This window comes from Clavelina lepadiformis, chromosome 2, assembly GCF_947623445.1.
Source record: "Clavelina lepadiformis chromosome 2, kaClaLepa1.1, whole genome shotgun sequence".
NCBI classification, from domain to species: domain Eukaryota; kingdom Metazoa; phylum Chordata; class Ascidiacea; order Aplousobranchia; family Clavelinidae; genus Clavelina; species Clavelina lepadiformis.
This window is the reverse complement of record NC_135241.1, coordinates 1720054-1747679: the sequence shown is the minus strand read 5'-3', so window position 1 is coordinate 1747679 and position 27626 is coordinate 1720054. Positions and strand designations below refer to the sequence as shown.

Below are 27626 nucleotides of genomic sequence, written 5' to 3'. Positions count from 1 at the left end.
ATTACAATGACTAATTTAATTCCGTTTAACTTGCAGGTTTTCACATAGGATAGTTAACTTGAGATAATTTGTACCTGACAATAGACAGTTGTACCAAGATGAATGCCGTTTGCTTACTTGTCTTGGTCTTTGCAGGTGAGTAATGCCATTTAAATAATGAAGTTTTTTTAGTTAAACGTACATCTGTAAGGCGTTCAAATTGCATAAAATAACCAAGTGTAGGCTGCGAAGGTTGCAGCCAATCAGTAATAGAGCCTATATGACGGGGAGATCATTAGATAAACGTGCAGAAAATATGAGGCTATACACGACCCCATTGCCTTGTTATAGTGTTACACACAAAGCAAGATCCAAATTGTTTATGAAATTGAAGTAAGTGCGTTCAATCACCCTTTGGGCATGACGAGGTTTGGAGCTGACGTTTAGAGCAAGATACGTCACAGTTTAGACAAAACGCGATATTCAGCCAAACAATTGCGTTTTACAATAAAAATTTGTTGCATTGTTAAAGAGTTTGGGATAGGCGTCATTTGCGGTAAATTCCGTATACTGTGGCTTGTTATATTTCACCATTTCGCTTGTAAGAAGAAAAAGCTCGCTGTCCACTTCGTTGCCTTCGTCACATGCTTTGACCAAATATAGTCATCCGCGTAGGCATCATGGCGAGACGGTGTTTTAAGCCCAAAACCTCGACAAGTGTTCATAGCGGAAATCTACTTCGTTTCGAAATGCTTTTGCTATCCTTAGGCCAAAGGAAGTCTTTGCACGGTTTAAAGTTGGCGATAAGTATGACTCAATTCTCGATTACCAAGTTTGTCTTTGTTCAAGTTTCAAACAAATTTGATTTTTTATCGCATTACTCAAATTTCGAGCTATACAAGCATGATCCAGTGAAGAAGATATTTAATGACACTCCAATCGAAAGAAGCGGTTCCGTCACAACGTAAACCTGGGTTTTCACCTGGCCTGGGGAACATTGAAAGATTTGGCCCTGCTGGCAAGTCCCGAACTTTCAAAGTTCCGTGAGAATAAATCAGTCAGCCTGGTTGTTGATAGGCTAAACACAACAACTTTTTGTTTTCGTTTCCTTTAAGGGTTTCCGTTAAGTTATATAGGTACGTTCCTATTACTTTGATTTTATCAAAACGCAGAAACTAGTTCACACCGAGTTTGGAACGCGATTGTAACGTCATAATTCACGGCAAATCTGATTTTTAGATTGATTATAGTGATCTGTGACCTTTCGCTTGTGAAGTCACTTTGGTTAGCATTTAAACAAACTGTATGATGTGTAACCGCGTAACATACACATAACAACACTGTAGCAGTACGTTGGCAAGCTTTTCACCAATAGAAATTGCCTACTTAATCGTTCACTATCAGCAAGCCTTTAGACCACACGTGCCAAGTCGACGGAACAAATATTTGCCATTAGAGACCAACTGGTAATGAGGTCTTCAAATGTAGTTGAGTTTTATTTGTCCCTCACGTCATCAAGAGCTTACATCTACTAACTCTTAGTCACTTTAGATAACCGATGACGTAAGTTAGCTTCCAGACAGAGTGGGCGATCAGTTGACTTGGGTTACGTATCGTGTGTCGCTTTGCACAGCAAATCGTAAATTAATGAAACACAAATTCAGGTAAAAAGTAAGCAAGTGACATGTAACATGGTGAAATACAACAACTAATCAGTTTCAATCTTTAAAACGTTATCTATCCTACAATAAACTGTATTTGAAAGCCTGTAACTGCCTACAGCGTTGGCTTGTCATGACTAAAAGCAAACTGTACTAATCTCAAACAGGGTGATTGTTCCAGAATATCAAACAATGTAGGTAATTGTAAGAATGAATGTAATTAACTAACTCCACATGAGGAAGGTAACGCTGAAATTTCACTCGAAAACGAACAAAGGTTGACAGATGTAAATATACACGCTTCTAATTTGAAGCAAAATAAACATAGAACTGAATCGAAGAGAACGAAAGATTTCGTCACAACTGAAAATGTTGCTTCAACAGTCTAGCAAACTGTGGTCTACCGGCAGGCTACCTCACAGCAGGACAAGATTTACACCACTTACTTTACAAGATTAGACGAAACATTAAAAACACGCTTACTTACCGGTATGTAAACTTGGCATGGGGAAAAATTTACTCTTGAAAACACACAGGCGCATAACTTTGCTTTAGTCCACTTCGCATAGGGTTTAGCCAAGTCCAATGACCCGTTGCCGCTTACCGGATACAGACTTGTGAAAACTGCTGTCTTCACAACCGCAGGCTCTCCAATGAAGGAACATCCGGTTTCAGCTGAATGAGTTTTGGCGCCATAAAAATACTTGTATGAGCTCACAATCACTTTTTATTGTTTAATGATCACGGTCAAGCTTTCGCAGCGAAAATATCGGGTATTATTGTTCTCGCTTTCGACTCGGCTTAACAACATGTGTTCATAAGCATGTTGATATTTTTAATGCAATTCGCAATTCATGTCACTCACACGAAAAACTAGAATACGTCACAAGGCGGAAGCTTGAATCCCAAAATACACAGCACAGCAGAGTTATTTCTAATTAAACTGTTGCGTTAACTGTTAATTAAACAATTGCGCTTTAGCCTAATTAATGTTTAACCCTGGCGCGGACACGCAAGCCATACTTCTGCAGTTGTTGGGTGACAAATGTTTGGTCTTTCACTTTCTTCGTCTTATTTAATCAGTTATTTTTCTATCTATCAGCATGTTTGTTCAGAATTAAAGTTTGGATGTTATGGAATTCGGGCCTTACACAAGTTACGCCCTTACCTATGTCAGTACTACACACGCCCCATTTAATTTGCTCACAATTTCGGGTTAACACCTTCGTGGCTTTGCATGTCTGCATCTAATGGAAAAGTGAGTTTCCAAAACCGACTGAAATAGTGATTATCCGCTCTATGTTGGGTTGTACCAGCACGTTGTAAATGATGAATAAAAATGATAATATTCGGCGAATTTGTTTAAATCAAGTTTTTATCTTGTCAAAAAACGAATGGAATTCTCTTGATGTGATCCCATGGGACTTTTTGGTAGTTTGCGATTATGTTTTTTATCCTATGTGAGCAGGCGTGGGTAAAAGCGATTAATGAAATGATACACTTCTAAAGCGCGCCTCCTGGGAGACAACGACAGAAAATGCTTGTAAACTAGAAAAGGGTTGGCCGTTTGTTTCAAGTAAATAAGTGGGACGGTGGTTATATTTAGTTTCAGGCTGGTTATATGCTGGGCTGTGGCACTGTGGCTGTGGATAAGATCAAGTCAGATAGCTTACTTCTCCTAAAGCGCATCGTTTAATCAGCTACACCGCCAAGACACAACATAAACGTCCTTGGTCCTAAAATAAACCTTGGTGCGTAGGCTATTATATAATTTACCAATGAAAGGCTAGTTAGACAAGTGCACAAGTTCAAAAACTACAAATGTGTGAAAACTTCATTTAAATAATTAATTAAAAGTAAAAGTTAAAGTGCGTCGCACGGGCCACAGTGTAAATTTTTTACTCTTCGTGGCACCTTTTCGATGCACGTTTAAACGACCATCTTTTTTACCTTGAGTGGGTTGTGGAAGTATTTTCCTTGCAAGTGAGCATTAGCTAAACTTGCATTATTTATAAGCCTCATGCGTTCATCGATCATTCCGGGTCAGGTTAACGTCACTGTGGTAAAATCAAATGATTTATTTCGATTTCTGGCATCAAAGAGTGTGCAATGTTGAACATTAAGGCTTTTAATATTTTGATAATTTACTCTGATTTGAACAGAGAATTTTAAATGAAGGTTCTGTGTTTGGCTGTCCTTGGCGGATTTTGTATGGTGGTTGGTCCATTCAACCCACGGAAGAGTTAAAAGCGTGCCGATTAAATCCAGGACAATTCAAAAAGTGATCCCTGCCTAATATTGAACCCCTTTGTGACGTAAGCAATTCATTGTCTGTCTGTCATTATTTGGCAGGGGCCACTATTTGGCATACCATTAAAGACATCTTCACTCAAGGACTTGTGGCTTGGGTTATTCCCCTTCAACGAAACCCATAATAGCTGTCTGACGTTTATATTCTGTGATGATTCTATAATTAGTCCTACGCGATCGTAGTCCTTGCGACGAAAATGCAAGTAACAAACCTACGGTCATCTCTCACTTTTAAAAATATATAAATAGCATACATAGGCCTACTAATGCACATACTCAAACAACAGCAGCTTATCTCTATTTGATTTTAGGCTATTTAGCTTATCTTGTATCGCAATTTTCAGCTCATATCGTGTTTTTAAGCTATTTTTATATCTCAGAATCATTCGGCAAATTTTTCATAAGGACATGGTAACCACAAAAAACTTAATAGCAAAATATGTTGGTTTCAGTGTATTCTCAAGCTCAAAATAGTTTCGAGCTGATGTTGGAAGATGTGGAAGTCGCAGAAAACACAGATGCAAAGATTCCTTGCAGTTATGTTGCGACAGGGGAGCTTGTAACAGGTGAGTTTTTGGTTTGCTTTTTTTGCTTGCATTTTGTCTTTAGTGCAGAAGTGAACAACTAAATGACGTCACAGTTAGGGCAACAGGGGACTAGTAGTCACAGATGGAAAGACTTGTGTAATGTAACATAATTCAATAAGTCGACTTGACATGGCTGTTAGTGACTTGACTTGTGTCCCAGCCATTAAGACTTGTTTCCATCAATGCTAATAAGTATGCAAATGCATCACATGGTTATGCACTTCTGCACCAGGCTTTGTATTACTTGCTGATAAACAAAGCAGTTCTCTTTATACGACGATGTTTGGGTACCAATCTTTCATTTCTTTTTCTCACTTTGAAACACTAACCAAAATAACACTCAAAAGTTATTATAATGTGGGTGCCACAATATAAGTGTGGTGCCACAATGATTATATAGTTTCGAACGGAGAAAATCAAGAGAGTGTCAAGAAAGTGTATCGTTGGAGAAAGCTAGTCCTAACTAACAGACAGATTTAGCCACAATGATCTCACTTGTAAAAATAATGGAAATGTCTGCTCGTATAATTTTGAGAAAAAAAAACAAATTTTGTGTTTTTGCTGATTTTTTAAATCTTTTTCTTTTTTCTTTAAATTCTTTTTACTTTTTTTTATTTAATTTAATTTGTTTTATTTTTTGCCGATTTCAATTTAGAGTCTCCAACAATTAAATGGAAAGTAGAGCAAGGCGACCAACTGCATGTAATTTATACATTTAAGCAAGATGATGAGGCTGGTTCTGGTCCCAGATCGGTGGAAGGATTGAATCGCACATATAGTGTTGATGACGACGGTGCACTCGTGGCAAGTTATTCTATTATTCCGGTGGTTCGTGTTTAATGTTACCGTAGAAATGCCCAGCAGTGCCCTGAACGTTGATCTTTTGGTTTAGCGGCAAGTCTATACAAGAGCAGGATCAGCTTGGCAGTTATTTATATAAGTTGTGATAGAATTGCTAACATGATATACTAAAGGCTGCTACTAAACTCTAGATTCCTACTGCCACTCTGGCTGACAATAAAATAATGGGAAAATTGAATTGTGAAGTTGACTTTGGCAAAACCGGGTCCAAAAATGGAGCAATCATGTTCAGTGTGTATGGTGAGTTATTTGTCAGCAGTTGTTTGACATTGTGCACTATTATGAGACTTGGTAAATATTTTAACCAGTTTAGTTCATGCGGAAAAGATTTATTCTAAGGTTAATTTAACTTTCCAATTCATCATTAACAAAACATCAACATTTTCATCTACTTTAGCTGTAGCTGATACAAATCCAATCATCATGCTTGAGAAAGACACTATTTTCGAAGCTGGTGAAAAAATGGATATAGGATTTTGCGAAACTGGCTTTGGTTATCCAGAGCCAAAAATTACTTTTTACAGAGGTATGCTGCAATGGTTTGCTTTCCATTCACAACAAGCTTATATGTACTTTGAAGTGTGCAATTTTTCTAAACAAGCCCAAGCATATGTTTTTTACAATTTACTCTTAGGATTGAGTGTTGATTTAACACTTTGATTGTCTGTGATTGCTTAATTAACGCAACATATATATATATATATGGCATGTTTTTTATCTCAAAGATTAGCTTTCAAATTCTGCATGATGAAACTATGAACGTAAAATTAATGTCTGATCAATTACTTAAAGGTGAACCAATAATTAATGTTAAGCTCTCTAACAAAATGCAAGTTTTAAAAGCTGCTTTCACATGTATATATGTTATGTATTTATTGACTGTTATGAAATTAGCACTCGTAATAAAATTAGCGCAATCACGAAGCCTGTACATTAAGCCTAACATGTTTGCTCCAAACTGTGTTTTCTTGGTTGTTGCTGCTAATATTGTTGTATGACTTAATTTACTAACCTACTTCCTTTTAATTTCTTGTCGCTTCTGACGATGATTGACAAACACTAACCTCATCAGGCGGAGAAGAAGTTGAAAGTAGCAGTGGTGAGCCTACAGTAACTTTAACTTTTGGCTTTTTAATAGTTTCTTGAGCGTCTTACACTGCATTGATAGGTTTTGGGCATTTTGTGACTAAACTATGTCATTTTAGGGCAATCAGTAGTAAGTCACAGACATGTTTTGTGGTACTGGTAATTGTTTGATGTTTTATTTCAAGGTTGGTAGACTTCAGCAGTTAGTAGACTTACTTTGAAGTGTTTAGTTTATGACATTACTAATTTAGAGCTTGGCCTTTTGCCCTCCGAGTTTTACTGCGCATAAAAAAAATATTTGTCGGAAATCGGAAGTTAATTTTTTAATGCCATCAGGGCACATCAGTTTTTCATTTGAAAACTGGCATTTTGAGAGGCCCCAATTTGTATTGTCCATTTTTACTCGTTATACTCAATAGAATCTGCTTAATAAAGTTCCTTTAGTTTCAGCCGATTTGTAATTCTATGAGCGGTCAACATGTACACTGAAAATTCCAAAATACAAACTAAACTTGCAAGTGAATTGATATAAGCTGCATATAGTTCCTGCACCTAAAACATCGCAATATCCAAAATCCAAAAACATAGCAATATGGTTTCTTTGTAAGCTCTTAGCTGATATACTGACAGACAGTAACATCTAGTCAAAAAGCAAACTTTAGATAAAATTTACCAAATTGTAATATTGCTAGTTTCTAGAACAATATCATCTGTACAAGTAAAATCATTTTGTAATTATTTTTGAATGAGATTGCTTCCCTGAACACAAAATTTTTTTTTGCGTTCACTTGTTCTAAACAGTTATGCAAATAGATATTTTAAGCTTAATTTTGACTTATTACCAGTATTAATTTTTATGCAAAATTTTTGTTTTGAAATATAAAAATTTAATGTAAAAAGCAGCAAAATTTATTTTTTGTGGTTTCGCTCAATAAATTTAGTACTTACAAACATTTTGCATTTTTCATGAAATCTTTTATTCATTTTTAAAAATATTTCCCAATATTTTCAAAGTAGTGTTTCCCAAAAATAAACATAATATGTTCTTGACCATTGTGAAATTTTCTATTTTTTGCACACTACCTTTATTCTCATATATAGGAGAATGCCTTGTTGTTAGCCAAATATTCGATACACGCTGGCCTCCAAATATCTATTACCCATTGTAATCAATTTATATCAAACAGTTTGGAATGGTTTATACAGGGTTATTATGCTGTAGGTTCTGAATCACTTGATAAGTCTGACGGGGAAAATGACGCATTATCTGAGTTTTTAGGAGACAAAGCGACGACCTCAAAAGGAATGAAGGTACTTATTTCACTTTTGCAAGGAATATATTTCAAATACATTTTTAGTGGTGTTTTAGTTTTGAAGCATTTTTAACGTTTGACTTTGGTGGTCACTAAGAAATTTTGAGGCTCTGCGACTTTTAAAGATAACTGCTATAGTTGCAGAAGCATGATTTTGGGAGGCCACGACTCCCGAAAACACCTTAAAAAGCACTGGTTGTGTTCAATTTATTGGCCCATTACGATTGTGTATATTACTCTCTACAGATTATCTGCTCTAAAGATTATTATCTATTATTTATCTGCAATTAACCAATGGCGGTATTGTGGTTATTACAGCAAAAGTGCATGCTTGGTATATAGTGCGTTGCCGTTTTTATGAAAATCCCTTTTCAAGTATGTTTTTAAACACCATGACCATTAATCATTGCTGTCTTAATATGTTTAGACATCTTCAAAACGTTATTTGAAGAAATTGCTAACAAAGGAAGATGATAATGCTCAGTTTTATTGTATGGTTAGTAAATCATTGTCTGATTCAATCTCTTATTATTGAGAGAAGTGTACTAGATATTTTACTGTTTTGTTTGCGCAAAAATAGCACAGTTCCGTTTTTACTGTATAATTTGCAAAGTGATATTCTTGACTTAATTTTTCTATCACAGGTCACCAGTGGTGGATCAAAACCGGCTAACCAGCAACAACGAAATGCATCTTTTCCCCTATTCCGCGTGCATTGTAAGTTAACAAGAAAGCAAATAATCATCAAAATAACGCAGTCGTTTGCTTTATTATCAGAAGCCATAAGACTTCTTGCTGGACACATTGGATTACCATTGCGTGTTGAAAGTAAAACAGATTTACGATGCTTTTTCAGACCCAACTGATACCGTTACCCTTCGTGCATCATCGAAAACTTCATTCGTAGGTGACCAGTTATCATTGACATGCGATGCCAACGGAAACCCTTCGCCAAGCATCATGTATGTTGCTGTTGAAATTGTATCTGTATTATAGTCATCAAAATCTTTTGACTTTATTTTATGTTACTTTTTAAAGTTTGGATGGTCAGCCATCTACGACAATGAACATTGATGTGACAAAGAATGACGATGGTCGGGAAATTACGTGCTCTGCGCAGTATTCGCAACCAGATGTCGAAGCCATCAGAGAAGTCTACACAATCAATGTCGTCTGTGAGCTCTAAATTTGTATTGTTATCCTCTTTTACTGGTCCGTCATGAAACTGCGAAAGCGTTATACTTTGTTGTCATCTTACCCTTAACATCATTTACAGGACTGCAGATTGTTGTACTATGTGTTACATATTATTTACCCCAATTTAACCCATTTTATCTGATTAGCTTCCCCTAAATGCTACCAGTCACCATAAAATCAAAGTTAATCTGGCAAATGTTATAATGAGGCTTTAGAATCGAACCTATGTGAGTTTGAGGTACTAGCTTTCATATTTGTTCCTTTTTCTTTAGATACGGATGGAGTGAAAGTATCTGGTGATGGGAAAGTTAATCTGGGAGGGTCAACCACTCTTTCCTGTAGTGTAAACTCGAAGCCGCCTTCAACAGTTCATTGGACTAAGAATGGTGTAGTTATTTCAAACTCAGGTATGACCTTTTGGACCGATGCTGTAACAGTGCTAATGCTTCAACAGTGAGCACTGAGTACACTTTTAAATTTTTAAGACTTCTTCTATGCAAATGAGTTGGTTAATAGTTGCGTAACCTAACCTAGTATGGTTTGAATTTTATTGTGATAAAACTAGTGTGTAATTTTTTTGTTGAAGTTGCTTTAAATATTGTGTTCAAGCATAATTTTTCTACTTTGACGCACTCGCGCTTGAAACGATCTACGGCTAATCACTTCACATGAAAATATTTAATTACTTCTGCTGGTGACAGGAGAGCTCATGATAGAAAACGCTCAGTTCAATGATGCTGGCACGTATGAATGCGTGGCGGAAAACCAATTTAACCAATTGAAATCTTCTGACACCGTAGACGTGATGGTGAAAGGTAAGTTTGACTGGAATAAGAAATCTAGAAAATTTCGTTTCACCTGATCTATTTGAGACTTTTATGATGAATGAATTAAAATTTGTTTCTTTGATCTTAAAATAGACATTTTAAGATGCCCTGCTTCAACGGCAAGCTGTTTAGTTTTCTCCTTAGACGCGTTAACTATCGGTTTTCATTCAGGTATCAAATTGAAATCTGAACCCGCTATTGAGTTGGCAGGCGAAGCTGGTGAAGAAGTGCAATTGACCTGTATGGTCTCTGGAAACCCTCCACCTCAGATAAATTGGGTCAAAATGTCTGGCGAAGAAAGTACTGGTAAGTTAAGAAGGTGTGAAAAGTTTCCTGTTAGCTCCCGGTCACATTTATGACATTGTTGGAATAAACTGATTCTACTGTTGGCCTAGTATATTAGACAAATTGCGGGTAAAAATAAAATTTGATAACATGTAGTTTGCAATGGCTCACCGACGATATTTCACCATTACAATACTGAATGAATGTAATAGCTCATTCAGCTTCCAATGCGCCAAAAAAGCTTAAAGCAAAAGAAAGTATAAGTGATTTTACATGGAATTTTTTTCCAGATTTGGAGCAACAGCCCCAGGCTTCTACATCTGGAAATGAATACACAAGTATCCTAAAAGTGGGCCCTCTTACCGCAGAGATGTCTAAGGCTGTCTATGAATGCAGGGCTGGAAACGAAGTGGATTCAGTTATGAGCAGATACACTCTTCCAGGTAGGTTTTTGCTTGAAAGATATGGAAACTTTATTCTTTTAACTTCTCTTGTCTTGAAAAACTAAACTAAGCCCTGGTGAGCAATAGCCAGTGTCTCAACAGTGACTTATTCGCATGCTTTGTTAGAGTTCTATTGTAAAGATATGTAAATAGCTTCTAGTTTCAAAACAAGCAGTGAAATACTTTTTAGAAACGAAACTAAACAACCTGCATGCATAGGCTTATGATATGGTTATAGTTTAACGCAAACTAAACCTTAAAATCAATGCTTTTTACCTGACTCTTTGTATTTCTTAGCTTAGGCTTTCTTAGTGAAGGTATTTTGGTGGTAGCATATTGAAACTTTGACGGCTCAAATGAGCAGCATGGTTGGTGCTTGTTGTTAAATAATTTCTGACTAATATGTTGTCTAATGTCTTTTTTCTTTGCAACCATAACAAAGAAATGAAAGGAGGAGATGATGGACCAGGTGAATAGATTATTATAAACTTATTAAATCAGATGCATGCGTTCACAGGATCAATTCTTGATATTATGCATGCCGGCATGTGAAACAGTTATTTTCAAACTGTCATCTGCACTTTGCATTATTATTTCTAATATGTCATATTTGGTTTAACGAAAGTCTTATGCATATGTGGATCTGTAAAATGCACATAGCAAACCCACACACTATGCAAAACGTTAATTTTCAAGGCTCGATTTTTCTCTGTTAGCACAATTATCAACCAAATTTCGATTGCTTTGAATATTTGAATCCAGTTCGCACTCTGAGTCTGAAGCATGCATTTTGCAGAAAACTTCTTTTCACGAATATTCCATTGTCACGATAGAATTTTCACAATTTGGATATCTTACTGCTCTAGTCATAGCTCTTCCCTATGTAACTTTTCATTTATGCAGCGCCTTTATAAGACCTTTAAAACGGGGTAAAACTAACCAACCGACTTCATTTTTCTGTCATCATTTACTCTGAAACGATAATTCTGCCGGACGTATTGGCCGACGCAAGGGAGAGTTTTGAGTTTAAAATCTCGTTTTCTCGTTGTCACTTTGCATGTAAAAAGTATTGTAACTGTCATAAAACGCATTCTGTTAATTCATAGAACCCATGAAAATAACTCGCATTTATCAATGACCGGGCGTAGTTGAATATGCATGATGTCGAAAGTTGAAATAGAGTCAAAATTCAAAGCAATCCATTTCATCACGAAGTAAAGCGTAATATTTTCGACTTGTAGAAATCCAGCAGGCCAGCGCTTCCCCGACGGCAGGAATCATTATCGGAATCCTCGTCGCACTTTTGGTCATCGCCGTCATAGTCGCCGTCCTCTACAACAAAGGCATCATTTGTAAGTCATGGCAACTTAATTGCTTTTCACTTAACAGAATATTTATTGATTTTCCTGCTACGTTAAATAGAGATAAAAAAGGAATGCATAAACTACTTATTTTATTGTAAGGAGTCTGTTTATACAAGAAGGTAACTACACACACTACGGGCGGTAATTACCGAAATTACTCGGCTTGATTATTTGGATGAGTAGTTTTTTTATCAGTACCCGGAGATATTAATTCCACCAATTTCTGTTTACTGTCATAGTGCCGATTGCTTTAATGATCATTGCAGGTTAAAAAGTGGGCTACTCGCACTCATAATACTTGTTTTGGTAATAATTTGTGATGCCTGTATTTGAAATGCGAAATGGGGACTTGAACACAGCTCTGGTTACTACCAGTTTAAGTCAGATGCAGACGAAGTGGATTTTGAAAAGAAAACGTCGCTGCCCGATATTGAAAACCCACATCATTAAATTTTCACTTTGGCTCATTTTCCACTGGGCCATATGAGGTCGATACATATTCTTGTGTACATTCTCATTTATTATTTCCTGGAATACCTGCAAAATCTCATGCTGCATAGAATGAATAAATAAATGTATAACAATTGGGCAAATGAATATACTGTATACAAAAAAGAAAACAAAAAATTACAATAAATATCCATAAAAAATCTCATAAAGGCCTATAACAAAAACGATTAAATTCTATCGCTATGAGCATTCCACTTTATGACGTATGCTTTGCGTCACAGGCAAGAAGGGAGAAAAGGGCGATGAAAACGCGGAAGACATCGCCGTCGAAATCAACAAAGAAGAACCACCTGCAGATGCTGACGTCGAAGCGGGGAAACCAGAGGAAACTCCGGCAGCTGCTGCGGAGAAAGAGGAACTTCTCAACGGAAACGGCGATCCGGTAATTTTTCTTATCCTTCTAACGGGGTTGCCCTTAGTGACAAATTTTTTTCAACAAGTCGTTCTGTTAATTGTGCTCTATGGTACAAGATAAACTTGTTTCAGCAATTTTTACTTGCAACCTACTTATCACAGGCTAATTACTTTTTGTTTATCCTGTTTTTTTTTTTTTTACTTTTTTTGCAGTAAAACTCCTTCCACAATGAATGGAGACCGGACACTGCAAATTCCTGATCTATTGCATCATATTAACCTTCAGGGAGAAACAATGTTACACAAAGCTCGATAAAAAACGCATTTAGGCCGTTTTGACTCCATCTTTAAGCCATTTGGTCCAGGCGACAATCACATAAACCTTCACTAAAATCGTTATTGTTGTTGTTATTAATGTTTTCACAGCCGTGTTTGGTTTATCCGTTTTCATTTATGGACGTCGCTGTTACTACATCTACCGCGTTTGTTATTTCTAATTGTTACGTCAAATCTACTTCACTCGATTGCTTTGACTGAAGATGGTTTTATGCATTTTATTTGGCAACGTTGTACTCGTAACTCGTATAGTTTGCTATCACCAGATACTCGCTTGAAACACTAACCTTTAACCCACGTACGTACGAAGCCTTGTCCAGCATTCCATCCTCGCATAGACATCTCACTATGTACAAATTCATTTCGTCCGTGCCTGGTGTGAAATTAGCTCTAGGTGTCGCGCTTAAGCTTACTCTAATTAACTCTCGGTGCCATATTTTTTTCTAAGACAGTTACAAGTGTCCTTGTGTGAAATAATCTCTGAATAAAGCATCTGAATTCATACGTCACACCAAAATAGAGCAACGTAATGTTTCAAACTTGTAAAAGTCGAGCGAACGGTTGTGAGAGCCAGTTTACATAGTACGACTGTAATTAAGCTTCTTTGATTTTTTTGTATCATATCAACTATTGGGTTACAAACACATACGTTTGTTCTGTATATTTTAGCCACACATGCAATTAGTGCTTTCTATGCTTCCGTATTTTACCAGCTTTTTCTCATATACAGTAATATCGATAGCGTTTCTTTCAAATCTTAGAGCGTGATTTTTCGTAGTTTGACTTGGTTTGAGTAACGGTTGTTGGCAGTCGGCAATTTTTAGTCATAGATTTTTGAATTTAGTGAAAGCGTCAGTAACTGGTGGTGTGATTGGGAGTTTAAGCTTTTTACACAAGATATTTTTGATCGATTTTTTTCATCCGGTGAGCATTTTATAGGCGTTTGTAGATACAGGTACAGTCCGCAATTGTGAAAATGTTGTGTCTGCTTTGCTTTTTTATATATATGTATATCTGTTCATTTTTCTTTACGCTGTACAACTCGCATGATTTTATGATCGCAGTTTTTTCTTGTGCATTGCTTTTAAATGCGCATGACCAAGCCGCCTTTTCTATCAGTTGTTTTTAAAGCAAATTCTGTAAACCATGATTTTAAAAATGGATTTATTACTAGATTCAAGGACATTTTGTAAGAAACTGGTCGTTATTTGTGCAAGTATAAGCCGACAGTCTTTCCCCGTACATTGCTAACGTTTAGTTTCTTTTATTCACCGATTATTGTTATTAGTGACTTTGTTCCAGTTATGTTAACAAGCATGTTGCGAGGTTCTTGGTGCATTTACCTGGTTTCTCGTGCACTCAATAAAATATCAATGACAACTCATGTAATCGCTCGGATTGCACAAGCGTCCACGTAACTTAGTAAGACGCGTTTTCTAAGTCGACATCAGGCTACGTTGGCTGTAGGCTTTCTCTGAGTTGAATATGCTCCACCTAAATAAAAGTGTGAGGTTAAGTTTGGTGATTCGAGGATGCATTGCGGCCTCACCAGCTGGGAGCGTAATAAACTTCTTGTTCCATGATTGCTCTTCAACGTGACGTTGCAATCTCGCAATGCATAGTATTCAATTGTTTAGTTTTGACCACAAAATCGTTTCTATTGCGATCGTCGTTGCGTTTTATCGCCCTCACCCGGTAAGCTTCTGAAAGCACGTCAATACCCAAATATTGTTTAAGTTTTCGCACTCAACATCTATGTAGTTAAATAACAAGTCGGTGGTTGAATTTTTGTTTGAAACGCATAAATAATCAAATTCTGCAAAACAGTTCAACGTGTCAGCAAATCAGATTTTGCTTATTGTAAAGAAAGATAAATTGTAAACGTTAAGGCTCTGGGGTGATGACACAAAACAGCAGCATATTAATCGAATTGCAATTATTCTCAATGGGTGTTGTAGTTTTTATACAATAACGCAGATACTTATTATGTCAAGAAAAAGTGTATTAATTATTACAAACTAATTAAGTTAAAATCCAGAAAACGTCATTTTTGATTTTTTGCAGAAATACTTACAGGCAAAAATTCACTCCGGAAGTGCCCAATGACTTCCGTGCTTTGGAAATAACCATGAGCATGGCTGGCGGGTTGCCTCATGAAACACAAATCAAGCGTTAACTAAAGTAATTAAAAATATTTATTTTGTATAATAACACGACACATAATCACATTTGGCCATGCTGTAATAGCTTATAGGATAGGTACATAACTTGTACTTAGAGGTATCTCACTAGAGGCATGACTGTGTTGATTTCCTCAAGTGTTGGTTGACTCAAGTCAGGAAACATATTATTTTGGTTACAATTCTCTTCAGTACTGGCCTCAGGCCTACGCGACCTGCGACCCGCGCTGCTTAGCGCCAATATAACTATTAGGTTTGATCTTACGCAAATCTCACTGCTACATCTTAATTTGTTTTCGAAAAAGAAAGCTTTGATGAAAATCTAGCTTTGATGGGACAAACTTCAAAATTTGTGACTTCATCTTTTTAAGAAACCAGCCTACGCATAAGCCTAAAACAAAAATCAATAGACCTTAATTTTTAACATTTATATTCGATTATAGGCGTAGCCTATTCTTTGCAACCAATTTTTCTAGAATAACAGGTAGGCAAATGTTAAGCCTATCGCAAACAGCTACAACTGAGTTCGAAACCTTGGCTGTGGCCTGGGCTTAAGCTATGCTGTATTATTCTTGGCTGCCACCATTTCACTGGAAAAAGTTGTGTGGTCGAAGCTAATTTTCAATCTAATTGTAACTCCAATAATACTTTACGTAGCTAAGATAAACTTTTTGTGTAGGCCTACTCATTCTCTTAACCACATATCGTTAACAACAAGCTGTGTGACCTACTTACGTACCTACCGACTTTATTTTTTGGGTTTTAGACATCGCAAGTATGCAGGAAAATCAATCGAAAAGTTGGCACCCTAACCTGACGTGACAGGTTCTTCAACATAAGGGCAACACCATATACATTGCATAGCAAACTTACTATATAACATATACTGAGCTCATCATCTCCCAGTACGTTTATTTTATATACATTTTTAACTTTTGGATTTCTAAACTGGTATATTGTGTTTTCGTGCCTTTGTGTTTTCTAAAATAGTTTTGTGGGCTATATATTCTTGTGATACTATATAGGCAAACTGTGGTTTAAGTTGTTTAGTGGCCGTGAAAACCTTCTGTCGACTTATCGCGTCAATGAGAGACAGGCCTGTTTAACATCTTGCACTTTTAAGTGTTATGTTGTCAACAACTTCCCGTTTACTTGTTGTTTATAGGTATCTTTTCATCATATTAAATTAGTTAACATCTTACTTTTGATTTCGGCCGTCAGTAGATGGCTAAAAATAAGCAAGGCGCAACGATTTTCAATTTTGAATTTTGAACATGGGAAGTCCCCTAAAGCATCTCGGAATCGGTAAAATAAAAAAATAATAATCAATCAATCATTAATTATACCATTTCGCAAGTAAGATAGATAAGATAACAACGTTAACAAAATTTCAAAAAATCTCATTATTCACATTACAATTTTCTTATACTGGGAAACTTTGTGACACAAAAATATTTTTCGTTTGCTGTGTTCTTCCAAAAAAAGTCAATACAAGGAAAAGAAAAAAGAAGGTTTTATAAAAAATTTAAGTAGACTATAAACCGTAAAATTATTTTTTAAACAAATTTTCTTTATTTTGATCTAAAACTGAATTCAATTTGCTTTAATGCCTTGAGTTGTTCTGGTCTTACGTGGCAAGTGGCAACTTAACCACTAACAGCGCCCTAACTTAGCTTCAATATGACGTTTTTGACACGTAGAAACACACGTGACGTAAACACCGGACGTGGAAGCGAGAGTTGTCGAGTGCAGATTCTGGTCGACGGGTTTACAATTTTCAGGTGAGTGTATGCTTGTACGATTTGTACGAAATGGATTATAGATATACGTTTTATGCGCTTTCAGTTCGCTGTTTGCCGCATGTGCATACGGTCATAGCAAGGTTTTTCAGTAGGCTATGTTCGTATTTTTCGTCTGTGTAATCTGAAATCTAACGTCGTACGTTACCGTTGTCGTTGGACTTGTCCGCTAGCTTTGTCAGTCGTTAGTTGGACCTTGTTCCATAATGGTTGCAGATCTCGTCACGTTAGTTTGAGTTTAAAATTAAAAGTTGCATTTTCTATTCTTGGTGCCGATAATTCCGTAGTTGGGTTCACGCCAATGTTTGCCAAAGTTTTGCATTTCAACGAAAGGCTATTTAGCGAATCATTTAGGAATTTGTTTGCATAAGACTATTTCCACTTTATTATTTTATTGCAAGGTTTTCTTCATAGGTGTGCTACTGACTGAATTGCAAGCATGGGTCGCATGGCGTTTTTGAAGATGTCTGCGGACAAGCAAGATACTTTGTTGAAGATGCTTGTATTAGCAGTCTGTTGTATACTATGTGAGTACTGTATTGTTTATTATAAAATGGTTTATATAAATCGTTAACTGTCTGGAGCAAACTGACGATGCTACCCAGTATATTGGTCAATTCCAGATTGGAAAGTTTTCAAAGTGCTCGTATAAAGACTATTGTTTCATCTTGTTGGGTGGGATATTCCAAAAATAACAAACTTTCCTGTGTCTATAGGCTTAGTTTAATAAAATAACATGCTCAGGTACAATTCACGAATGAGAAAAGGTGGCAAAGCCACAAGGGCTATAAATGTGCCACATGTTAATACAGAGATGGTGGAAGGTACCACAGCACAGCCACCTAATGTAGAGTTATTTAGGATTTCAATTTATTCAGTTTATGTTAAATATTTTGTCAAATTGTAATCCTGATTTTTTTCCAAAACTATGTATTTTTAGCCTTTTCTGTCCGTCTGTTTTCCGTGCTACGTTTTGAGAGTGTTATTCATGAGTTTGATCCCTACTTTAACTATCGGACAACAAGATATCTTGCTGAAAAGGGGTTTTACGATTTCCACAATTGGTTTGATGACACAGCATGGTATCCATTGGGAAGAATCATTGGTGGCACAATTTACCCAGGTTAGAAGACGGTTATGGCATGTTACAACAGCAAAATATTTTAAGTAACTACACAGTGCGATTCAAAAAGTTACAAATCATGCTTTATGGAAATTTAAACTTTAAAATACCTAGTTTTTATATTTTTGCTTGTTTTTCCAAAAGCACTCATAGTTGACTTTGAAGATATATCGCAGGTCTCATGGTGACAGCAGCTGCATTCTACAATGTCCTGCATTACTTCAACATCACTATTGACATTCGAAACATGTGCGTCTTTTTGGCGCCCATGTTCTCTTCTTTCACGACCATCGTTACATACCACCTCACGAAACAACTCTCCAATAGTGGAGCTGGTTTGGTTGCTGCGGCATTTATGTCTGTGGTGCCTGGTTACATTTCAAGATCTGTAGCTGGTATGTCGTTCATTAATTTTTCTTGTTCGAAATATTACACTTTAGTGGAAGAAATTTTAATTGAAACAAATTTGCAAAGAAAAATAAAGGTTTTATTTTATTTTTTCAGGTTCTTATGATAACGAAGGTATTGCTATCTTCTGCATGCTTTTTACTTACACCTTATGGATAAAATCTGTCAAAACAGGCAGTGTGTTCTGGGCTGTACTATGTTCAGTCGCTTACTTTTACATGGTAAGTTGAACATCTTAACCGCGTTGTCATTGATCTATCAGTTATGTACTAAACATCAGATATTCATCATTAGCTGATTTTGCATCCTCATTTAGCATAGAAAGTACATAACCGTGGTATATTGGACAAACACACTGGAAAATCAAAGTTGTGATAAAATCTACATTAGATACAAAGCAAATTTTGTAACAATAAAAACATGTCCACTAATCAAGTGACATTTGAGTCAATTTCTTATAGATTTTAACCTATTCTAACACAACATAATTTACTTTGGCTTATATTCTTCCAATCAGGACGGTGTATGGTAATGCAGGTATGAAAATGAAACAGATTTTAGTAACAAATTTTTCACCAGGTGTCATCGTGGGGAGGCTATGTTTTCTTAATCAACCTGATTCCGATTCACGTGCTGGCTTGCATTGTGACTGGGCGATATTCGCATAAGATCTATGTGGCCTACACCACTGTATACAGTGTTGGTACTATACTGTCTATGCAGATTTCATTCGTTGGTTTTCAGGTGTGTATTATGTTAAATTTTAAAACCTTGTTTTATCACGTCTGTTGTTTGTGCCTGTCTAAATTTTGTTTTACTCCAATACCTGACTATTTTAATTTTCTATTTTTTTCGCTCAGCCTGTCCAAACTTCTGAACACATGGGGGCGCTAGGTGTTTTTGGTCTTTGCCAAATTGTCTCTTTCATCAACTTCCTTTGTGCGAGGCTTTCATCTGCTCATTTCGCCATCTTGTGGCAGACAATGCTCTACATTGTGGGTACGATCTTTATTGGTGCTGTGGGCTTTCTCACTTTATCTGGTAAGTACTTCCGTTAGACTCAAGTGTTCCAACCGCCATAACCTCAGTGATCTTTTTTACTCAAAGTCAATTTCGATTCTATGCAGGAAGATTCTTATTTAAGCCAACATTGATTCAATGCCATCTGTTATGAGAATTACATTATAATTGTTTTTAAGTTAATTGTGACTAAAATTAAGTTGTCCCAGGAATTTATCTATTGCTACGCTTTTAAAATAATCACCATGTAGGGAAAATTGCTCCATGGACTGGACGTTTTTACTCACTTCTGGATCCAAGTTATGCAAAGAACAACATTCCCATTATCGCGTCTGTATCTGAACATCAGCCTACCACTTGGTCCTCGTTCTACTTTGATCTGCAAATGCTAGTTTTCATGTTTCCAGGTGAAACTTACACAATTTGAATTTCATTGTGTGCATTTGAAAAATGTGTTTAGGCTTGATAAATAATGTTATTTGCTTTAATATGTGTAATATTTTTTCAATAACAAATTTTTAGTTGGGTTATACGTCTGCTTCAAGAACTTGAAGGACTACAACTTGTTCATAATCTTGTACGGAGTGACCAGCATGTATTTTGCCGCCGTCATGGTAAGTTTAGTTTGACCAGTTCCACGTATCGACCAGGACAAGGACGTGTTACTGATTTTGTTTCCACCTCAGGTGCGTCTGATGCTGGTGCTGGCCCCGGTGATGTGCATTCTAGCTGGCATTGGAGTGAACCACGTCCTGACCACCTACATGAAGAATCTTGATTCTGTTGCTCAAAAGGACAAAAAGGGACGAACCAAATCTGATAACTCATACCCAATGAGGAATGAGGTGAGCATTCAAAGGTTCCTTAACAAGCTCTGTTCTGTTCGTCTATGTTTATCACACTAATCGACATCTGTGATAATGGGATACAACTAAACATTTTTCAAATGCTGTTTTTCTTCAAAGCTATTTTATCATGATATTGGGAACCAAATATGATACTAAGCGTATTGCATATGAGTATGTGACATGCAAAAAGATCACTTTTGTGTGTGTCAAGTGTAAGTTTAATAACTGCTTGTCCAGGTGGCAACAGGAGTCGTGGTGATGATGACAATTTTCCTCTCTCTCTTTGCCTCTCACTCAGTGTGGGTTACATCCGAGGCTTACTCCAGCCCCTCGATTGTCCTCAGCGCCAGGGGTGGTGACGGTGGACGGATTATTTTTGACGACTTCAGGGAAGCTTATTATTGGCTGAGACACAACACACCAGAGGTGATTAAATGAGTTTGGTTGGTTCCACAAATGAAAAAGTCCTTTTGTACTTTAATAATGTCTTGATAGGAATTAGTTTCAGGCCTGTGATGTATCAAATTCAGCGGACTGTATGTACACTGGAGACATTTATTTGCTACTACTGAGGCCTTCTGAATCCTTCCTAATGATTTTAATAATAGTTTTGGTGGAATAAGAGATGGTTTATGATAATTTTTTAGAATTCCAAAGTGATGTCTTGGTGGGATTACGGCTACCAAATCACAGCAATGGCAAATCGAACCATACTTGTAGATAACAACACTTGGAATAACACCCACATTTCACGAGTTGGACAGGTATTTGCCTTTCACTCCATAGCACACACAATGCCTTTAAAAGACGATTGTGATTAATATGTGGTTTGTTTCGATCAGGCTATGGCATCAACTGAGGATAAAGCATATGAGATTATGAGAGAACTGGACGTGGATTATGTGCTTGTCATATTCGGAGGGCTTACTGGATATTCTTCAGACGGTAAGGTCCAGTGATATAAGTGAATATCACCTAGTACATCTCCGTTTTATTTAATTTTGTTGGCTATTTTAAGTAATGATAAAACTTTTAAAACAACAGGAAGCTGACACATTGCTAGTAGCATCATTAGATTAATCTACCTATTAACTTCTCTCAGACATCAACAAGTTCTTGTGGATGGTGAGGATTGGTGGATCCACAGATCGTGGAGCCCATATCAAGGAATCAGACTATTACACACCGAGCGGAGAATTTCGAGTCGATTCTGAAGGCTCTCAGGTAAATACTTCACCCTTGCGATATCATTTGTTGCCATAATTCAATGATAATCTACTTTCTGCAGGTCTTGCAAAACTGCATGATGTACAAGATGTGCTACTATCGCTTTGGACAAGTCTATACTGAGCAAAGTATGTCTGTACTGAGCAAAGTTATTTTGAAAGTGAACAATTCCTTTTAAAGCTAGTTTCATTTTCATTTTATGCAGATAAACCGACCGGGTATGACAGAGTGAGAAATGCAGAAATCGGAAACAAAGATTTTGAGTTGGATGTCTTGGATGAAGCTTATACCACTGAACACTGGATTGTCCGTATTTACAAGGTAGATATTCTGAAGAGAATACTATGAAATACTTAATCAAATTTTATGCATGGCATTTTACATAAGTGTATATAGGTGCATACGTATAGGTTTTTTTAAGGTTTGGTAACTCCTAAGTGGTTTTAAATATTTAAGAACTGTTAATTTTCTCCTTTAGTTGTAGAGGAATAAATTTTGAGAGAACGTTCGACACCATTTGAGCCCCCAATATATCATTAAAAAAATCTGTGATACATTTCAATCAGTTATAGATTTCAAGGAAATTAGATACAGTTTCAATTGATTTTTTTTAGGTCAAGGATCTTGACAACAGGGGAAATCCACGCACATAGAAACATTACTCCATGGCAAAGACATACAAACTCTTCTTTGTGTGGGAGTTTTGCGAAGATATTACTGGTGTTTCTGGGGCAATACTTTTTCTTATGGTGGCGTTTGCCTTTTTAGTCAAAAGAAATTCATTTTAGTTGCCTCTTGAAGTGTTAGGCTTTGTTACTAATTCGATCTATTTCCTTCATCCTGATTTCAATGAAGCTCCCGGCAATGCCTGGTACTACTACTGCGTGTGTTCTAATTGTGTGTTTACTCATGGAGCAAATTATCTAAATGCAGGTTGTTTTTGAATGAAGCACTCACGCTCGTTTTGAAGTTTCAACGCATTCTCGAGGCATATTAATATAAAAGCCTACTTTTATGTTGTGTCTATGTAGTTTTTATCGCTCCAGCAATTGCAAGTAGTGTACCATGTATGTGGATTGTCAAGGATTTCTCAAAACAAGTTCCCAGGATTAGGGTTACCGAGTTTTCAACAGATCACTGCATTAATTAATTATCCAGGAATCATAATTACATAATAAGATATTTCCAAGTGAAGTAACAGTGTGTCACTTCACATTTGACAAAATATTATCTCTGAGAGGTGGCTGAAATACAAGGTCAAAGTTTCTTAGCCACGCTTCGTTTATTTTTAAAAGGTCACACTTTTTAGTATCACCAAGGACAATCCTTCCTTCATAATTAGCCTAATCTGAATGCTACTTCTTTAAGGTAGATTTACGTTTTATAATATGTCATACCATAGTGTCCTTCAATCATGCATTATGATACTGGTGTGTAGTACTACATGGTACGGTGCTTGCCATTTTCTGAAGTGAAAGACTTTACGAGTAGCTTTCTAAACCCCACAATGGTAAGGCCACAGCAATGAGGGTGCAAATAAACAAGCAGTCCGAACATTTTATTAAAACACAAGGACAGATAGAATAGATTGTTACATAAGTGCACTGTACAATCAACGAGATAGGTGACAAAAGATCAGCAAATATCCAAACTTATAGTTTTTTAGAAATACTCGCTTCATAAAATTTTATTGGAAGAATGAAGACCGTGTAAGCATGGCTCAAAATTTACAATGCAAAAGTCATACCTAACTTAACCAAAACTTACTTCCAATAAAATAAGTCACCATATAAAAAGTTCACATGCATTCTAAACCTGGAAGAAAAAATGAATTTCCCCAGATTTAGAGTCTTCTGTGACATCACAATATCAGTTATGACATCTCAGAAGACAAGATACAAGTGGAAAATTAACCTCATCCTCCAGCTGAGGGTCTACTCGATCCTGGTCGCCAACGGCAACTGTCATTAGAACTTCCACGACTGAGTGGGCCGTCATCTGAAATTTGACAAAATTTGGTTACGCGGCAACAAACTGTACCTACCATAAACCCTGGAATAAACCAGAGTCTGTCATTAGACCCGTAATTAAAATTTTTCTGTAGTATCTAATACACCCAAACCAACCTTAACTCACAAAAATATCTTAAAACGTCAGAATTATATTGACAAATCTAAGAATTCTGTGTTGCTATCTCTTTGTCAAATTATGTTGGTACCGGTATATTTCAATCAATTCAACTTTCTTTAGTTAAACAGACCACTTAAAGAATAAGTTAATATTTTCAAAAATACAGAAATCCACTCACCACTCCTTCTCAGCGACTTTGCATCCTTGTTTCGCTTGATAACATTTTGTTGTGATGTTTCTTGAACAGTTTTCTACAGAAAAATGAACTTGCCTTAAGGTAAGTATTTAGTTGTTGCTAGCACTTGGTTTAAACTTGCTCAATAACATTTAACCATGAGACAAAGCGTTAAAACCTGACCTGTTCCATTTTATGATGTGTTGAGGATTGTGTTTTCCCGGACATTAATGCGTCGTGGTCACTGATTTTCTGCAAACGCTTTTGTTCTTCGACCTAAACCACAATATGAGTTGAGCATTAAAAAGTTCAAACAAACTCAGATGTTGCACAACTATACTTAGTAATCATCATTTTGTAGTATATATAGCATAATTACCTCCTTTCGTTTAGCAGACATTTTTGTTGCCTGCTCATTATACCGGTCCTGCATTTTTTGTCGCGCCTTATCCATTGCAACCATGCGGGCTTCAACTTGCTCAGTGGCTGGGGATATGGAAAAACTTGTTAAACATTTAATGATGTTAGTTTCATTATAATTTTAGAATAAAATACAATCTTGAAACATCAGATTGTCATGACTAGGGCCATTTTTATTTTGACCTAACGAAATTGCTTATTTGTAGAGGCCACAGTTCTTCCTCCTGTTACCCAAACATAATATTTTGTCAATTTCAGACCCAAACGTAATATTTTGTCGAAAAGTCAAGGTGTTTTTTGGATTATAAAAAGTGTGTCGTGTTTTTTGGCGATAGATTTAGGTAGCTTGTGTTATTTTGTCCTTGTGAAAAGGGCACTTTGCCTCCATTTTCTCCGCAATGGTAAATTCTAATAAACAGCAAATTAAACAGGGAAGAAGTAATGTAACCCCCTTCACGCGGCTTTAAAGAAATCACTACAGAAAAGTGTTTCAACTTATTTATTGTAATACAGCATCATGTAATTTTTAACATTTTCAGGCTTGAAATTTCTGTCTTTTCTCAATAGCTTTTTGAAATAAAAGTTACTGCTGATCCAAGTGGGCATTGTGACTTATTTCCTGCTTTTATGGGTTAATATGGTTTAATTGTGTCGCAGTTCCTGATTTACAATGCTTCCACGAGGATTTTTACAAAAATTACTCTCAAGAAACACAAAAACTTTGTCAAAAGCCATAATTTGACAAATTTTGACTTTATTGAAAATTTTGACTTTATTATAAATTTTGACTTTATTTTGACCTATAAACTTCTTAGAAACAACCCCCTAGGTGCTGAAAACAACTTTATTCTTTGATTCGTGGTCAGACGAGGTCCTTAAAAAATTTTGACTTTATTGACTTTTGCGGGCCCTAGTCATGACAATTGCAATCTAAAACATTCTCTGGGATAGACAGTTATTAATATTTCAACATAACAAACTTACTCATTGAGTCAGTCACATCACGATTATACGGTACTTTGCTTCCTTGGAAAAACTTTTTCAATGGTTTGCTAATGTTGGTCCACAAAACCATCACAAATATCAATCCAAAAATTATCAACCAGCCATAAGCTTCAATAAAACCAATCCCTGCATGACAAAAAGATATTTTCGTATCTGTTTGATAACCTCAGAATATTATGTTAAGAACTTACTTATAACTAACCACCGTATTCATTCGATTGTAAACTTTATCATCACTTATTGCGGCTAAAATTCGAGGGCAGCTTAGAACTATTTATCAAACCAAAATTTTATCTTGCGGTTTTGTTCTGTTAGCCACATTTTATCGACAAAACTATCTTTCTCGTTTTTATTTTCTACATCTATTTATTATCATAGAAAATATATTGCATTGGTTTACTGTATCTAATGTTCCAGCGTGGCTTACTTTACCGCTACATACGACTTACAGTTTAGTAAATTCGTTTCCCAATTATAAAGCTCTTACCTGCATAGAAAATTTCCACAAGGTTTCGTGGGTTCTCATTCACAAGTGGCTTGTGGCCCGCTGCCATGTTGGGTTCTTTAGCAGGCCCATCATCAAACACATCTGCTTCAGCCATTACTAAACTACTAAAATATTATTTATACAAACTAACGTCCACAATTCATGCCAGTCTTGTCGTCTAGCAAAACCGTATGATGAAGTACTAGATATTGTCATAAAATTTTATCTTTTGTTATCAACTTCTTAACAATTGAAACAGTTTTTCAATTCTAAAGTTGTAAGACAATGAGCACCTTGTTTAAAGTTAATTGAATAATCACAACAATTCCAACCAAGTGTGTTTTATACTTTATGATAGATTGGGGCGGCCGCAGTATCGAACTTGTAATTGTGTAAAACAGGTATTAATCTACAGCATTAAAGCTTTGTTTGACTTGAATGGTGGATGGTGTAATAACGCCTGCTACCTAGATTTGATTTGATGGCACGAGTTAGGCTTGTCAATGTTCAATTTATTCCCTAATCGATGTAGTTGAAAGAAAAGTTTACTCAGTTCAAAAGAGGAATGTCTTGTTGTGTCAGAAATGTTTTAGTTGTTATAATTGATCCATCATGCGTTGAATAATTGCAAAAAGTTACACAAATTTCAGGCTAATCTAAGTGCTGATTTTACAAGCATGCATGTGTTTTTCTCACTTCTTGAATGGATAATAAATTCGCTTTTACTTTTAAGTTGAACAAGCAATTGATTATTATCACAAGTTGTCCAGGGGGTTGCTGTTGAAAAAAGAATTGGAAAACACTGATCTACAGTAACACAGCGTTATTGTTGCAAAGCCTTTGGGCAATGATAAGTTTTAGTCTAGGGTTACCATATTTTCGTGGCCTAAAATCCGGACACTCTTTAGTGCCCACTAGCGGTTTTTAAAATGAGGTATGAACACATCGTCTGTCAATATGACGTCACACTAGCAATGCTTTGCCTATTGATTGTATACCGGAGTGGATTTTTGAACATAGTGTCGTGAATTCACTAGGCTATTGGGCCTCGTGAATTGGGTCTGCAACAGACCTCTTGTTGCGCTATTTTTCTACTGCTTTCACTGCTTAATAATTTTCTTCAGTGAATATACGCTCTTATCGTTTCACACATGTTCTAAATTTTGCAATATCGACCAAGATATAAGGCCTTCAGCTACTAGCCCAGCTCCACTCATCCATGTATCCCAAATAGAGCGCTGTATTGTCGTTTATGACATAACAATGAAATTATTACCCGTAACGCAACAAACAATTTTAAAAAATTCCGGACATTTAAGCATATTTTAGCATTTCTCCCCGGACGCATTTTGAACACTAAAATTCCGGACATGTCCGGACGTATGGCAACCCTATTTTAGTCTAAATAAATTGTCATGTTCAAGGTCATGTTGAATAACCCAGAAGTCTGGTAAAACCACTAAAAAAAAAGTTAAAGTACATAACCATTGGACAATGTAAACAGACAAGTCAAGCGAAGGTTTTACTAATTTTGAGAAAAACTCCAGTTCACCATACCATGCTGCCAGTAAGCCACACTTGAAAGTACAGCAGTTTTAGACGCGAAATCGTGCATGCAAAGACGCAAACTTTGGTGTGATGACATGTACCGAAGAATACATTATTTCTTTATTTATGATAAATTGGCACTC

General features: G+C 36.3%; 3 protein-coding genes across 5 annotated transcripts; 2 read left to right on the top strand and 1 right to left on the bottom strand.

The window, feature by feature from the left end:
* The first annotated feature begins 30 nt into the window (after nucleotides 1–30).
* On the top strand, nucleotides 31–14497 carry LOC143445390 (CD166 antigen-like). 3 transcript variants are annotated; one of them, XM_076944463.1, is made up of 19 exons: nucleotides 31–135; nucleotides 4403–4516; nucleotides 5193–5341; nucleotides 5530–5638; nucleotides 5796–5924; nucleotides 6471–6497; nucleotides 7707–7795; nucleotides 8225–8293; nucleotides 8442–8514; nucleotides 8654–8759; nucleotides 8836–8972; nucleotides 9267–9401; nucleotides 9696–9809; nucleotides 9993–10127; nucleotides 10397–10549; nucleotides 10992–11018; nucleotides 11791–11901; nucleotides 12645–12805; nucleotides 12991–14497. In XM_076944463.1, the coding sequence occupies exons 1-19, from the start codon at nucleotides 99–101 to the stop codon at nucleotides 12991–12993; spliced, it is 1878 nt and encodes a 625-aa protein (XP_076800578.1). In that variant the 5' UTR covers nucleotides 31–98; the 3' UTR covers nucleotides 12994–14497. The 3 variants fall into 3 exon arrangements, with proteins under 3 accessions (XP_076800578.1, XP_076800580.1, XP_076800579.1); XM_076944465.1 differs by lacking the exon at nucleotides 6471–6497; XM_076944464.1 differs by lacking the exon at nucleotides 10992–11018.
* Nucleotides 14498–16993: 2496 nt separating this feature from the next.
* On the top strand, nucleotides 16994–22733 carry LOC143445590 (dolichyl-diphosphooligosaccharide--protein glycosyltransferase subunit STT3A-like). Its single transcript, XM_076944799.1, has 17 exons — nucleotides 16994–17074; nucleotides 17507–17619; nucleotides 18033–18215; nucleotides 18392–18610; nucleotides 18720–18844; nucleotides 19203–19367; nucleotides 19484–19664; nucleotides 19895–20050; nucleotides 20166–20257; nucleotides 20330–20488; nucleotides 20729–20917; nucleotides 21139–21255; nucleotides 21334–21436; nucleotides 21594–21715; nucleotides 21780–21846; nucleotides 21924–22039; nucleotides 22333–22733. The coding sequence occupies exons 2-17, from the start codon at nucleotides 17532–17534 to the stop codon at nucleotides 22369–22371; spliced, it is 2121 nt and encodes a 706-aa protein (XP_076800914.1). The 5' UTR covers nucleotides 16994–17074; nucleotides 17507–17531; the 3' UTR covers nucleotides 22372–22733.
* A 522-nt stretch (nucleotides 22734–23255) lies between these two features.
* LOC143445591 (selenoprotein S-like) lies at nucleotides 23256–26139 on the bottom strand. Its single transcript, XM_076944801.1, has 6 exons — nucleotides 25936–26139; nucleotides 25428–25574; nucleotides 24403–24509; nucleotides 24207–24299; nucleotides 24027–24099; nucleotides 23256–23716 (listed from the first exon to the last, which is right to left on the bottom strand). Exons 1-6 carry the CDS (start codon nucleotides 26048–26050, stop codon nucleotides 23634–23636), a joined length of 618 nt encoding a protein of 205 aa, XP_076800916.1. The 5' UTR covers nucleotides 26051–26139; the 3' UTR covers nucleotides 23256–23633.
* Between the last annotated feature and the right edge of the window lie 1487 nt (nucleotides 26140–27626).

Coding starts and splice junctions, on each gene's coding strand:
- LOC143445590 (XM_076944799.1), top strand. CDS start 17,532: ATGGGTCGCATGGCGTTTTTGAAGATGTCTGCGGACAAGCAAGATACT. Junction 17,620..18,032: donor AGCAGTCTGTTGTATACTAT/GTGAGTACTGTA, acceptor ATGTATTTTTAG/CCTTTTCTGTCCGTCTGTTT. Junction 19,368..19,483: donor TTTCATTCGTTGGTTTTCAG/GTGTGTATTATG, acceptor TTTTTCGCTCAG/CCTGTCCAAACTTCTGAACA.
- LOC143445390 (XM_076944463.1), top strand. CDS start 99: ATGAATGCCGTTTGCTTACTTGTCTTGGTCTTTGCAG. Junction 7,796..8,224: donor CGACCTCAAAAGGAATGAAG/GTACTTATTTCA, acceptor TAATATGTTTAG/ACATCTTCAAAACGTTATTT. Junction 10,128..10,396: donor GTCTGGCGAAGAAAGTACTG/GTAAGTTAAGAA, acceptor ATTTTTTTCCAG/ATTTGGAGCAACAGCCCCAG.
- LOC143445591 (XM_076944801.1), bottom strand. CDS start 26,050: ATGGCTGAAGCAGATGTGTTTGATGATGGGCCTGCTAAAGAACCCAAC. Junction 24,510..25,427: donor TGATGTGACTGACTCAATGA/GTAAGTTTGTTA, acceptor CCATATCCCCAG/CCACTGAGCAAGTTGAAGCC. Junction 23,717..24,026: donor AAAGTCGCTGAGAAGGAGTG/GTGAGTGGATTT, acceptor GTCAAATTTCAG/ATGACGGCCCACTCAGTCGT.